The 14,943-nt window shown below is 37.0% G+C and overlaps 1 protein-coding gene and 1 long non-coding RNA gene across 4 annotated transcripts in view; one reads left to right on the forward strand and one right to left on the reverse strand.

Annotated features, from left to right (window-relative positions):
• The window catches only part of LOC127971380 (pro-neuregulin-2, membrane-bound isoform), a 73,137-nt gene that overhangs the window by 22,172 nt on the left and 36,022 nt on the right, over positions 1-14,943 (reverse strand). For all 3 annotated transcript variants that reach the window (XM_052574364.1, XM_052574363.1, XM_052574365.1), the window contains one exon: positions 1,403-1,523. In XM_052574364.1, coding sequence (XP_052430324.1) covers positions 1,403-1,523 — 121 coding nt within the window. The remainder of the gene's footprint in view (positions 1-1,402; positions 1,524-14,943) is intronic.
• Positions 7,639-11,751, forward strand: LOC127971382 (uncharacterized). Its single transcript, XR_008156831.1, has 3 exons — positions 7,639-7,972; positions 8,656-8,774; positions 11,355-11,751. It is a non-coding gene; the product is annotated as an uncharacterized LOC127971382 (long non-coding RNA).

Genomic DNA, 14,943 nt, shown 5'->3' on the forward strand with positions numbered 1-14,943 from the left:
CAACTGAAATAAAGATAAGTTAAAGCTACGCTAAAAATAAGTAAATAAAAAAAATACAATTACAAAATCACGTAGTAACAGAAGTACTACAACTTAAACCAAAATTAAAATAAGTACAAATATAAAAGGGAAAGCTAATTCAAAATATTAATAAGTAATTGTACATAAACAATACTAAAATAAGACTGCTTCAACTGTGTTTACTTTAAATATGAATTTATATAGATTAATACAGTGGGCCCTATCTTGCACCCAGCGCAATTGACTTTGTACACCGACGCATGTGTCATTCCTATTTTGCACCTGCGCAAAACGCGCTTTTCCCTCCACAGAAGCACGTCGCTAAACTAGTGAATGAACTTGCGCTCCCTGGGCGGTTCAGCGCAAAAAAGGAGGCGTGTTCCGGCGCAAACAATCCCTGGTGCTATTTTGCTGTTCCATTAAACAATTGCGCCACTGACCAGAAAAAACCTAGTCTAAAGTCAGTGGCGCGTTGCGCTTTGTTTCTTATGCTATTTTAAGGGCGCAAGCTTGACCATAATGTATAGCGTGCACAACGCGCATACACTTTGCTCATGTAATCTACACAGATGCAACAGTTATTTTTGCAAATCATAAATTGTTACACTTAAAAAAATATTAACACATGAGATGACGGAAATCATTGTGGTGTGCCACGAAGATGTGAAAAAATAGGCATAAATCTAGCTTACAAATTATTCAGGCTAATTGTAGTAATTAAGGATCAGACCTGTTTGAGGTCATATATGTATATAAGGACATCTGACAAATTGGTTTGTCCGTCAAGAACCAGGAAAAAAAAATCGATGAAACAATTGTGGCTATTTCCTCCCACGCCTGTTTAACCGACGCTATTTTGGGTAGGTTTCTCCCATCGCCATACAACACAACTTCTCTGTCTTTCATTGCTCTTACAAGAACATCAGTCTCCTCGGCTGTGAACCGCTCCTGGCGTGCGCCTGGTAAAACGCCATAATAATAGCAATCCATAATGGAACTTGCGCACCTGCTTTTAAAGGGAATGTTGGATGACGCTCCGATTGGTTTATTTCACGTTACGCCCAAACCACACCTATGAATAATGAAGCTACTTCAGACCAACCCATTTTAGATTTGCGCCGGGCGCAAGAGCCATTTATCCCGCCGGGAAAATAGCAACAGCGCCGAGACCCGCCCACAAAGTTACTTGCGCTTTGACACTTGCGTTTCAGATCGTTAAAATAGGGCCCAGTATGTTAATTTGACAGCCCTATTTGGAGTCTGGTGATGTCAGACCAATGCATAGTAAAAATAAGCCGTAAACAATGACATAATATAAGGTTAAGGTATTGTTTACGTGGGATAAGATAAAATGAATGTATTCTGAATGTGTTTAACTTACTTGCAGGACAGCTGATTTATACCGTGTATGAAATAACAGTCTCCACCGTTAACGCAGTATGTCTTCTCGGTTTCATTGCACTTCCTGGCATGACTTGAGCCCGGAGACAATGTAGTGGTTACTATAGAAACATACGGACAAACACACAAACCAGAGAATGTCAGAGATTGAGCATCATACACATCGTGAAAAATGTCTCAAAGGCTGTGTTCAGAATGCTAGCATATAAATATAAAAAAAAAGAATACAAAGCTATAGTACAAAGCTGTCACCATGGTGGTACCCTAAGGCACAAAATTACTTTACTTAACCCTAAATGGTATGTTTTAGTATCTTAAAGATACATTCAAGTACGTTGAAAGCACCTATTAGTACCTTATGCAACAGTTGAAGCTTTTTTCTGAGTGCATATACTGTACACTGCCTACTATTTTTCAAAAATAGCATGTAAAGCATAATACAGCATGATAAACACTTCAGCCGTAGTATGCTACATTATTGTCACATGACCTCAATACAATTCAATGTGTGGTAGACAGTTTACATTTGATACAAATATCCTGATTTCTTAACTCACATAACATATAAAAAACATCCTATATTCTTTCATAGACAACCCAGGAAGTCGGAGAAGGTCTTGTTTTTTAAGTTTCATTACAAGCTGTTCACACTGGAAATAATAAGACGATTAATGAATGACAATTCATACATATAGTCCCTTTAAAATCACAGTACACATAGAAGGTTGAGTGCATTGCATTGTAGCATATAATATAAATAATATAAATTCAAATAAGAATAAATAAAATGAAAAAATATTAGATGAAAAACTACAATGTAAAAGCTTTAAACTGAAGAACTAGAGTTAATAATAAATTCCAATTAAATGCTAAATAGAAATAAATAAAACTAAACTAATAAAAAAAAATCAACAAAAGCACAAAATAAATTAAATAAAATTATGTTAAGAAAATTAAGACAGACATTCCGGTAACAAACAAACACATTCTGGTATTATTGTGTAAAATAATGACCAAACTGCAATGTACCTTCTTCACAAAATATTAGATAATGTACCATTCTAAGAACATCCAATATATATATAGAGAAAAAAAAGAAGAAGAAACTGGATTCGAAAAGTGGGGCACAGGCAAATCAAACATTAATTTTACTAACCTAGACAACAGAATTTATTTAAATATTCAAAAGTTATTAAATATATATTTCAAACTTCAGAGTAACTGTTTCTGTCATCATTATTTATTCACCCTCATGTTGTTCCAAACATGCATGACTTTCTCTCATCCATGGAAACTTTGGAAGATTGAATAAAGACACTAAGAAATTAAAGCATCATAACAGAAATTTGGATGGACTCCTTGTTTAACATCAGGGGATCAGAATTTATTTCTGTTTCTATCTGTACACAGCACTGCTAAATATTTCTCCAATATGGCAACAGAACTGAAACTGCAGACACACACACACACACACACACACACACACTCTTCCACAAAACACTGTATCATTCTGTATATAAACCAGAGTGAGACACACGCTGCCAAATACACATGGCAGATGGGAGGATTTTCTCGCAGGCATCGCTGGCTCACAGCCACACTGAGGGTTCAGATATTCTGCAGTGTGTCAGAGTCACGCAGAATCAAGCTGCCTACTGCAAACACCAGCACATCACATCAGGATCTCTGCAGCCAGAGACATGGGGAATCCATGATCCAATCGTCTGCCCGGACAAAGAGCCAGACAGAGATAGACAGAGAGAAACAGTTAAGAGTGACAGATATAAAGAGAGAGAGAGAGATAGAGAGAGGGAGGACAGTAGCATGCTGCACAGAAATGCTATCTTTATAAAACAGTATGTGAAGCTGCATGCAGTATGCAATCAATATTAAGGTACAATGTTGTCACATTACATCACTAACATGGTTAAATCGGGTTAAATTCAAGATCGTTTTCTGCTTTTGATTATAATATAGTATAAAGTATAAGAATGTGTCCAATTGTAATCAAATAATAAAGTCAAAATTGGTTTACAAATGGTTAAAAAATGAAAATTCATCATTCATTGCTTGTAAACGGCACTTCATCTGTGCATATTTCACTCCTGATTCAGACGAAATGACTCTTCACTGGAGAAAGCAAAATTATGGTGTGAAGACTCGTATTTTAGTTTGCATTTAAACACAATTTTCAGAATAAATGGTCTGAATTTGTAAGTTTGATTAAAAATGAGTCAAGGAAAAGATGTTAAACATTTAATGTCTGTAATAAAGTCAAGCACACTGCATTGTGGCACAGGTTTTCTATCTTGAACTGACGTCATGTTTTGAACACTTTATGAGCGGATATTGAGGGACGGTCACGATCACAACTCCTCCCCTCACGAGTCACAGATCAAGAGAGCAGCCCGCAACACTCGTGTCCGCGGAGAATGGACCAGCTCTGATGAAATCCATGGCAACCGACCAAAACAATGTTATTATTACAGGAAAGTCTTTCAGTAATTATGGAGATCAGAATTAAACATTCTGAACACATTCACTGATATGCTGTGTAAGTGTTTACGGTCGCTCTTCCCAGATGACAATAAATAATTTCACACTCACAAAAAAATCCACACCCCTCTTCCAATGTCTCTTCTTCCCTTAGTTTGAGAAGCTCGGCATTGTGGGATGCAGTATTGAACACAGTGTGTGCTGAATACTGCATTGTGGCAAATGTAGGTCTATGATTTCTAACCAGTTATACGTGAACTTCCAAGGGTAATTGGGAACATCATAATTTTATTGTTATGATTTCTTGTAATAAAAAAAAGAAAAAAAAAAGAAATAGATATAAGAAATAATGCTGTCCAAAAATTCAAATAATTTAAAAACAAAAACAATGGTTTCAGTTACAGCTCGACAGCATGATAAAACAAAAGAACAATGAATATATTGATAGAGCAATAGAATGATAGGTAGATAGATAGATACTCCAGTTACATGTCTCACGTAGTTTTAACTTCAACCCACAGTAAATCTGGCTTCTCACAACGCAGAAAAAATGCACCTGACAGGATTCTGCTTTAGTTATTATTACAACATGTCATGCATTCATGTCAAAAATCAAATACACTCTCAGAAAAAGGTACAAAGGCTATCACTGTGGTGGTATCTTTTCAAAAGGTACACTTTTGTATCTTATTTACCCCTAAAGGGTGGATATTAGTCCTTTTAAGTCCTTTTTGTGACAGATTTAGTACCATTTTTTTTCTGACAGTGTTCGGAAGTTGACAAAATATTGGGTTTGTATACTATCTTACAAATAATTATTTGCATGACACATACTGGTCAAGCATTAGTCATTAGCTTTGCATTAGAAGACAATAAGCTTTGTTGCATACAAAATCTTAATATTACTAATATATAATACAGTATGAATAAATAAATAAATAAAACCTTCACTTAAGAGACTTCAACCATCTTAAACATCACAACATCCTGGTTATCATAGTTTCTCAGTGGTTAATAATACGTGTCATTAATGTGCACATAACCCAAAATTATGATAATTCCTCTCCCTTGGAAGTTCCTTCTTCAGCACATCTATTTTTAAGCCCTACTGCAACAAATTTAAAAGCAAAAGAAGCACATTAGGTGCTTACCCTTGAGAATCATGGGAAATGTATTTTCTGTTGCATAATCCTTTCTGTTAATAAACCAGCAAGCTTTTGCAATGGCATTCACACACAAACTTAACTCTACATATAATATTCATCACGATGAAAATGTATTATAAACAATTGAAGCCTAATGCTATTCCCAGGGTCCAGAGCATAAAAAGTAACCAGGAAGTGACTCAGTTGTTCAACAGTTCTTCATAACCTTCATAAACCCTTATGTCTGATTCAGTATATGGATGTATTTATGTGACGTATCTAGTATCAGGTATAAAGCAGACACACACTACATTGGTGAGGCCGCATGGAGTGAACCAGTACAGGATGGCCCACCACCTGAGCCTGCCATTTCATAATGAGCTAATTAACTAATTAACATGCACACACAAACACACAGCACAGCAAAGAGAGAGAGAACAGAGGGGCATAAAGAGAGAACGAGAGATGTCTCAGAGCACAATCGCCTGTGTCTCTAAAGGTCACACATCACTCCAGCAGGAAATGGAGGAAAGCAGAATGATATAACATTCAACCTTACAGTACATCTGTTCAAGCATATGTCCTCTTCCCTGCAGTGACAATGTGTGTGCTATCGAGCTGCTAGCCTTTAACTGTTTCCTGTGTGATACACAAAGTGGTCCATCCCCCTTTGCATCTCAGTCAGTTCTGAAGATGAGGTTTGTAATATTGAAGACTTTTTTTAGGTAGAAATAAATTTAGTTTGAATCTATTAATTCTAAGCATTGGGGAACACACAATATAGGCTAATGTTTAAATTTAAAGGGATAGGTCACCCAAAAATGAAAATTACCCAATGATATTTTGCATTGATTCACTTCAGAAATCCTTTGTTAACCCCTCCACCACCCCATGTGGAGCGATTTTTATGATTGATAGATGCACTTTAATGGACTTCAAAATTTTGACCACCAATCACTGCCATTATAAAGCTTAGAAGAACCAGGATATTTTATACATTTTATATAACTCTGATTGTATCCGTCTGAAAGAGGACAGTCAGATACATCTAGGATGGCTCGAGGGTGAGCTGGGTAAACATAAGAAAGAACACATGCAAGGTTATTTTTACCCAGATTGTTGGGTTAAGGTTTTGACCCAGCATGCTGGGCTGTTTTATTTAAGTCAACTTTTGTTTAAAATGATGATATTTCTGCCTTAAAATGGTCTGGAAGTTAAAAATCACACATATAATTATTAAAAGCAACATCAATAATCAAAAGATGAACCATTATTAAGCAAGAACACATGGACAAAATACGAGACAAATTGAATTTATTTGGGTGTATACAGAATAGTTTACAATATTACATACATTTCAACAATTTTTACAAGCATTTTAGAAAAAATTATGTAGCATTTAAAAGTAGTTTTTTAATTTAAGTGTATTCAATTGAAGTGTATTCTCTGTAATACATTTTTTACCGAAATGGTGTGCCAGTGTGTTACTGAGCCGGTGAAAGACTGCTGTTCGCAGGAGAACTTCAGATTGTGGCCACGCGTTTCACTCATAGCTAAAAGATGCCATGACTGACTCCAAAACCTGCTCATAAACAAACAATACAGAGATTAGAAAACATATTGAAACATAAAATTAAATTTAACTCAGTATTATAATGAATAAAATCTTATGTTATGCAAGGCAAAAGGCGTTTCCCGTCACGACCGCTGCTGACGCATTTGATGGACTCATCCTTATGTTGCGCTGCATAAAATAATATAATTTACAGCACAGTAAAGTCTTCATAAAAGAAATGAAACATATACAAACCTTTATTTCACAGAGGAAGTGCATCAAATTGGTGGCGGCGGTGCTGAGAACCGCTCTCTCCTGTAGGACGCAAAAAGCCTGTCCTCTGTTTCGTCAGAAAGGCTCAACCCAGCTGCCAGGCAGAAAAAAATAATATTTACAGAAAAACTACCCAGCACCTGCAACTGCTGGGTCAAAACAACCCAATTCCTGGGTTTGTCCATATTGTCTATATTAAAAATAACCCATAAAATTACCCAACAAGCTGAACCCAATATTTGGGTAAAAAAAAATAACTGTAATGATGACTTCTTAAGAATTCAGATTTAGCAATCACCAACAGCTAATGATCCTGAGTAAAAACAATGTGCACAGTAAAGCATTACAACAAGAGAAATAGATAACTAGTGTGCCACTCAGAATTGGAATTAAAATAACTTAATTTAATACAGAATTTCAACTGAATTCAAACTGAGGTAGCAACTGGGAAATAAAACAATCTGAATTTGATAGATAGATAGATAGATAGATAGATAGATAGATAGATAGATAGATAGATAGATAGATAGATAGATAGATAGATAGATCTAGAAAACCACATTTACTTGAGTTTTGATGCCAAACATAAACAGGCATGCAGACAAGACATGAAAATGTGGCAAAATCTACATACACCTTTGTTTTCTAATACATTTTTTAAACAGTCATATGTTTTCTGCAGTGTTGAGGCTGTGTGTTTGTTCGTGGACCATAACAGCATATGTCTTCCTCCACAGGGGGGAGATGGTGAGTTTATCCAATCATGGCTGAAAGACAATAATGTTGATCAGGTGCTGCACTGGCAGTGCATCTGTTCTCCGCTTTAAATAGATCCAGAGAGAGGCTTTTAAAGACTGCACATATTTCCCTCTGTCCCGTAGTCCATCCTGGTGTGGCAGGATATTAGCTCCATTAGCCTTGGCTCTGAGCCGATGGATGGATGCGGACAGGCAGGAGAACATGATTCATGCCCCAGCGAGGGGGGTCATGGGGAAGGCCATAAGTCACACGGGGCCTGTACAGGGCATCTTATCCACTCTACTCAACCAGGTGCCGATCAATGACATCGAACCACTTACAGGTACTCCCTATTCAGACGCCATTCACAGAAGTGTCCACTGCAAGAATGATCACACACGCACATGCACATGCTGCAAAATGCATGTGGGGGAGGAGGTAAAGGGGAAGCAGGATGGATGGAGAGACAGGCTAATGAAAAGAGGAGTGAATAGAAGCAGTATAGAGGAATGAAGGACTTGAAGGAAACGGATTATTAGGAAGGAGAGCCACTGATGGGAAAGAGAGAAAAGGGGGGTAAAAAATGATATTTTCATACTACAAAGTGCAGTGTGTTCGGTATACTGTACATTTTGCATATGCTTAAACAACAAATTTGCATTTACATTAATTTAGCTGTTTTTTTTTATACAATGCAATGTCCAAAATGAGGAAATTATCATAAAGGGGACAACAAATATTACAATATGCTGTATATAAATGTGTGTATGTACATATATATAGTTAAGTCTGTAAATATTTAGACACTGACACAATTTTCTTATTTTTGGCTCTGTATTCCACCAGAATAGAATTAAAATGAAATTGAAGTGCAGACTTTAAGCTTTAATTTAAAGGGTTGAACAAAAATGATAACATAAAATGCTTAATAATTACAATGCTTAACAATTTTCAGGGGCTCAAATGTTATTGGACAAATAAATATAATCATAAATAAAATAGTTTTTTTTTTTTTTTTTGGTTAAGAATCTTTTGCAGGCAATGGGTGTCTCAAGTCTGGAACTCATGGACATCACCAGAGACTGGGATTACTCCTTTGTGATGCTTTGCCAGGCCTTTACTGCAGCTGACTTCAGTTGTTGTTTGTGAGTCTTTCTGCCTTTAGTTTTGTTTTCAGCAAGTTAAATGTGTGCTCAATCAGGTTGAGATCAGGAGATTGACTTGGCAATTGCAGAATATTTTGGGTAGTATTGCAGTATGTTTGGGGTCATCGTTCATTTGTACTATGAAGCACCATTCCAATTAACTTTGTTGTATTTGACTGAATCTGGGCAGAGTGTATATCCCTGTGTAAAGGAAACAGGTCAATTTAGCTCAAAGGGAATCATTTAAGATTTTAAAGGGAATTTGAACAGAATCACTGTTTCACGGCTGTTCACGGAGACGCCCTGCGATTCAGTGAACTAGCCGTTTAACATCAAATCTGCGCTGGATACTAATATCCAAACTATAGTGAAAACACTATTTATTAGCACAGTAACAAGATCGGCAGTTTAAGACATTAACTTGTAAGCACAAAACACAAGATACTTCTCTTTTCAATATGAATAAGGCTTTATTAGATAAATCTAAGACATATAAACTAATCTAACACATAAACACACGCACACACACATTCACACAAGTTGCAGGAAGATCGAAAGTTAGCCATCAATCACTTAATTAATGCTCACATTGAGTTCCTCAATGGGGTTAAAATTATATTAGATACACCAGCACAAATGTCAGAGTCTGGAGGTAAAGTTACTTGCGTCTCCTGTGAAAAAGGAGGCTATCCCGAGGTCGTTGATTGGCTGGAAGTTCAGTCGCTGAAGTGACGTCTTGGGAAGCCCGTGGTTGTTGGGCGTTGGCTGAAAGTGCAGAGTCGTGTGGGCTGGTCGAAGTTGAACGGGCACCCGAGGTCAGGCGTCGGAGACTCGACGTTACAAAACTTAACTCAGAACACGAAACTCTCAAACGGAAAAGAAAAGAAATAAAGTTTGACAAGACTAGGTTGTGTTCCTTCTCATCGTGGCTAAGTAGCAGGCGTGCAGGCTGAAGCATGCAGAACCGCGCTCAAAGAACAATGATGATTAAACTGCATGGCTAGAAGCTAAAAGCTAAAGCTATGTAGCAAAGCTAAAAGCTAAGAGTGAAGTGACATTCAGCCAAGTATGGTGACCCATACTCAGAATTTGTGCTCTGCATTTAACCCATCCGAAATGCACACACACAGAGCAGTGAACACACACACACACACTGTGAGCACACACCCGGAGCAGTGGGCAGCCATTTATGCTGCGGCGCCTGGGGAGCAGTTGGGGGTTTGATGCCTTGCTCAAGGGCACCTAAGTCGTGGTATTGAGGGTGGAGAGAGAACTGTACATGCACTCCCCCCACCCACAATTCCATCCGGCCCGAGACTAGAACCCACAACCCTTCGATTGGGAGTCCAACCCTCTAACCATTAGGCCACGACTTCCCCTTCCATAAGCAGGCATGACTGATAGCACGAGCAAGGCTGGAACTAAAAGCAAAGATTTTACGATGTCCTAGGTATTTAAACTGGCCTGTTGGCCACACCTCAAATGTTGTCTTGACCAATCAGATATTGTCTTGGCTCGGGGGGGTTTCATAAATCATATGTTTATCTTACCAAACATGTGGTCCGAATGTTCCTGCTCTGGCAGGGTCTAATTTTGGACATGATTCCTATAACACGATTATGATATATTTTACAAATAAATGATTGTCAGGACAATATCAAGCAAGAAAATTCGATTATATCTATACTAGACATGACTATGTATCCTATAGTTATCAAAAGACATACACAATAAGTGATTATACATGATAGTCAAATGTGTGGGTTACACATAAATGAATATGGAGTTAAGCAATGGAATGATTCATTTATAAGTCTTTTTGAGTTCATTCTGGTCCATATATATGTACAAAAGAAGTTTCTTTGCCATTCTCTGGCAAAGGACTTTTCTGTGAAGACAGAGGTTTAAAGCCCTTCCACCCCTTAGGAATTTCAGTCTGGTTCTGCTAGGTGGGGGGGGGGGGGGGGGGGTCAATGGGACTTGTGCAGTACTCTCATGGGTTTTCATGTGATGTCCAGCGTTGCATTTCAATTATGAACAACAAATTTGACAATCTCTTCTTCGAATTGAAATTGTAAATAATTGCTCTAGTGGTGTTCATGTTGAAAGCTGTTGTGTGAACAAGTTGGTTGGTCATCTTGCTTGGTTCTTGTGGCACTAGAACTGATTTATTACTTCCTGAGGAATTCGGCTCTCGTGTTTCAATGCATACAGCTTTGATAGACTCTTTAATTTGTCTGGTTCGACTCATTTCTGTTACACCTATGCACTTCAGAATTCATCCGGCTGCTTCTGTCTTCTGTCAAGTCATCAATAAATGCATGCTCATGCCATCACACTGCTTCACCATGTTTCACAAATGATGCTGAATGCTTTGAATCATGAGCTGTTCCAAACCTTCTCCATATGTTTTTCTTCCTGTCATTCTGGTACAAGCTGATCTTTCAGACGTCCAAAGAGCGCTTTTCCAGAAGTGGTCTGGCTTTTTTAGATGTTTTTTGGTAAAGTCTAATCAGGCCTTATTTGCACCTTGTGGTGAACCGTCTGTATTAACTCTTATGAATCTTCTCTTGATTGTAGACTCTGACAGTGACACGTCTACCCCCTGGAGAGTGTTCTTCTCTTGGCAGGATGTTGTGAAAGGGTTTTTCTTTACCAAGGATTCTCAGATTATCCACCACTGTTGTCCTCCGTGGACATCCAGGCCTTTTTCAGTTGCTGAGCTCACCTGTGGGATCTTTTTTTCTTAGAATGTACCAGACTGTTAATATGGCCACCCCTAATGTTCCTGCTCGCTCTCTCTGATGGATTAGTTTTGATTTTGAAGCCAAACAATTGACTGTTTCACCTGCATGGAGAAATCCTTTGACCACATGATGTCGGTCGGTTCAGAGCAACAGCTTCCAAATGTGAATGGAAAACTTTCTTTTTTTAAATTCCAGACCTTTACCTGCTTAATTAATGTATAAATAATGAAGGAATAGCCAACATCGTATAGGTATTGATGTAGTTAACACAGCATGGTGAGTGTGTAAATACATTAAAAACAATGGTGTCTTTAAAAGCCCTATTTTGTGCAGAACTACTTCCTTCCACCACTTTTTCGTGTGATATATATTTTGTATATATATATTTATATATATTTGTTAATATCAAACAGACATTTATTATAAGAGGTGAATTATTCCTTTAAACATGTGCACTGGAGTCATGTGACACTGTAGCATACAGTTTACACTACAGTATTTAACATACATTGTGTATAGAATGCTATTTCACAACTATTAGTGAGCAGCAGACAGTAAACAGTACATACTGTGCAGCTGGAGTAAGCAGCTCACTAGCAGACCACTGTGAACACAGTCAGGACACAGAAGTTGACAGACGCTGGGCAGGGGTGGAGGCAGAGCAACATGCGCAGGAGTGTGTTTTATGTCTGCGTTTGCGTCAGACTCATTAAGATGAAGGCAGCAGTGCTGAGCTCTGGACGGAGGACTCATTCCTCATTTATCTCAACAGTAACACTGGATCCAGAATCATCAATTTAACATGACCTGTGTCCATGTGCCTTTGTGAGATGCGCTCATTCATACAAATGTGAGGCAGCACGATACAAAATCTGCAATGCATTTTTACAGTATTAATATTAGATGTTTTTCTGAGTTAAAATCATTATTGCAGAATAATAGAGACTGAGATTTGTTTGGATAGTGACTGATAGTCTGTCTTAATTTTAGTTTATATTACTCTCTGACTGTCTATTATTTCAGAGACAGAAAATGTTATTGTATTGTGATAAGATTATGATTAAGATTATGAAAACTTCTTCTCTTTAAAATAATGCGCACTGATGACTCATGCAAAATAAGTCCATTTGTTAAAAGAAGAGTTCACCCTAAAATTAAATGTAATTTACTTGCCCTCATGTCACTCCAAACCTGTACGATTTTTGTGGAAGAATAAATTTGAATGTTATTGTTTTCCCCCTACAAATAAAGTATCTAAACATCTTACTGACCCCAAACTTTTGGACTGTATTGTGGTGTTTTTTCTTTTTTCTTTTTGGAGAGATAGAGAGAGAACAATGGAGAGGACAGAATTATCAGTGAACAACAATTTAAAATTGTGCACAAAATTGTAGAATATAGCATATGACCCATATAGACCATTTATAGCACATTCTGCCTCACATCTCCGAATGTTTTCCTCAGACGAATGAAAGGGTTTGAAACAACATGAGGGTGAGTAAATAATGGCAGAACTTTACATTTATGGGTGCACTGTTCTTTTAATTGCACAAACAGGGTCAACCGTGGTGTGTGTATTTTGCATTAAGTATACTTGGCTCTTGTATCTGACAGGCTCTTGGCATTGCAGCTAAAGAATCAGCGGCCAGAGTCCAGCTGGGTCTCACGTCACACACAAAAATATACACTAGGATGTAAACACACTCCTCCTAAATGACCCATCGTCAAGGACGTTCTGCTTTAGCCAGCGCAGTTGTCCTGTTTTAAGACTCACACAGGCACACACATTTACTCTGTGCTCTCAAATACTGCAGAGCTTTACCCTGGTGACCCCCCATATGTCCACTAGAGCGTCTCTCTCTTTCTCTTTGTCTCTCGGTTGTCTGTACTGTTATATATAGCTGATATCTGTGCACTTATGGACTGAAATGCTTGCTGTTCCTGGAATGCAGAATCTGCCAAAATGACACAGTTTATCTTCATTAAGCACAGAGAGTTATCTGCAGATTTCCACTGAACACACACTCACAGACACAAAACATTTCCTCATTGACTCACAAACTCTCTAGACTTGCCTATAGCACATGTAAACACACCCTTTCTCTTTATCTCTCACACATACATCCTGAAAGGACCTTTTTACCTTTCACAGTGACTTTATCCTTTGCATGAAATAAACATGAATGAACATCAGAAGGATTTTTTTCAGCCGCAGAAATATGTCAATACACAATTTTTCATGTCTGATTTGTCTGTTGGACAGAAATGGCAGATTTGGCATTATTATTGGTCAGATCAACTCCATGTGAAGGGTCCTGCAGAACACAAACTAGGTCCAATGTAAACTTTGTGAGCTGTAAACTCAGAATTCAAGAAAACATAGAATTGCGAGAATTCAGACTTTTTCTTAAAATTCGGAGTTTAAACCTTAAAGATATATGGGCATAGAGTAAATGTGTGTGCCTGTGTGAGTCTTAACACAGTACAACTGATTTTTTTTGTGAGATAAAAAGTTTTTCTTTATTTTTTGTTCAGTTGTGGAAATTGGCTTCTATAATTTATCCATTCACTTGATCAATTATTTAAAAAATCGATTTAAGAATCAATCTATGGATTCCCACAATTTAGTTAGCTGGACCTCTTTGAACACATTTTTTTTTCATGACATGAAGGTACATTAATAAAATATTACATATATATATATATATAATTTTTTTTTTTTTCATTTAATATTTTTATGGTCTATTAATTTTTAGCTTTTCATCAACTCACAAACCTTGGTTTGCTGAATTAATCAATTTATCCACTTGCCTGTTCACACATTTGTGGCATTGGACCACAAAACTATTCCTAATTCGCTGGGGTATATTTGTACCAATGGCCAAAAATACAAAGTATGGGTCAAAATTATATATTTTTCTTTTATGCATAAAATCATTAGGATATTAAGTAAAAATCATGATCCATGAAGATATGTTGTATATTTCCTACTGTAAACATATCAAAACTAATTTTTTACCCAGTATTTAGATTTTTATGCACCCTCAGATTCCAGATATTCAAATAGATGTATCTCAACCTAATATTGTCCGATCCTAACAATACATAAATCATTGATGTATAAATCTCTAGTTTTGTCGTCAATGGACATATTTATCCATTTGGTTTGTTTCATTTAATTATTCAATTGGTCCCACTGTAACAATAAAGAACCTGAACTTTGATCACTCATTTAATTTATACAATTATTCACTCATCCATTCATTCATTCATTCATTCAAATGTTGTTTTGCCTTCTTGTACAATCACAATAAAGAACTTAAATCTTTCATTGATTGTTCATTCATTATCCTGTCCACTAAATCTTCATTTACATACATATTCATTCAGAACTCATTCGCTGAAAATCGAATTGCTCAAAA

Source organism: Carassius gibelio, chromosome B14 (assembly GCF_023724105.1).
Source record: "Carassius gibelio isolate Cgi1373 ecotype wild population from Czech Republic chromosome B14, carGib1.2-hapl.c, whole genome shotgun sequence".
NCBI lineage: Eukaryota > Metazoa > Chordata > Actinopteri > Cypriniformes > Cyprinidae > Carassius > Carassius gibelio.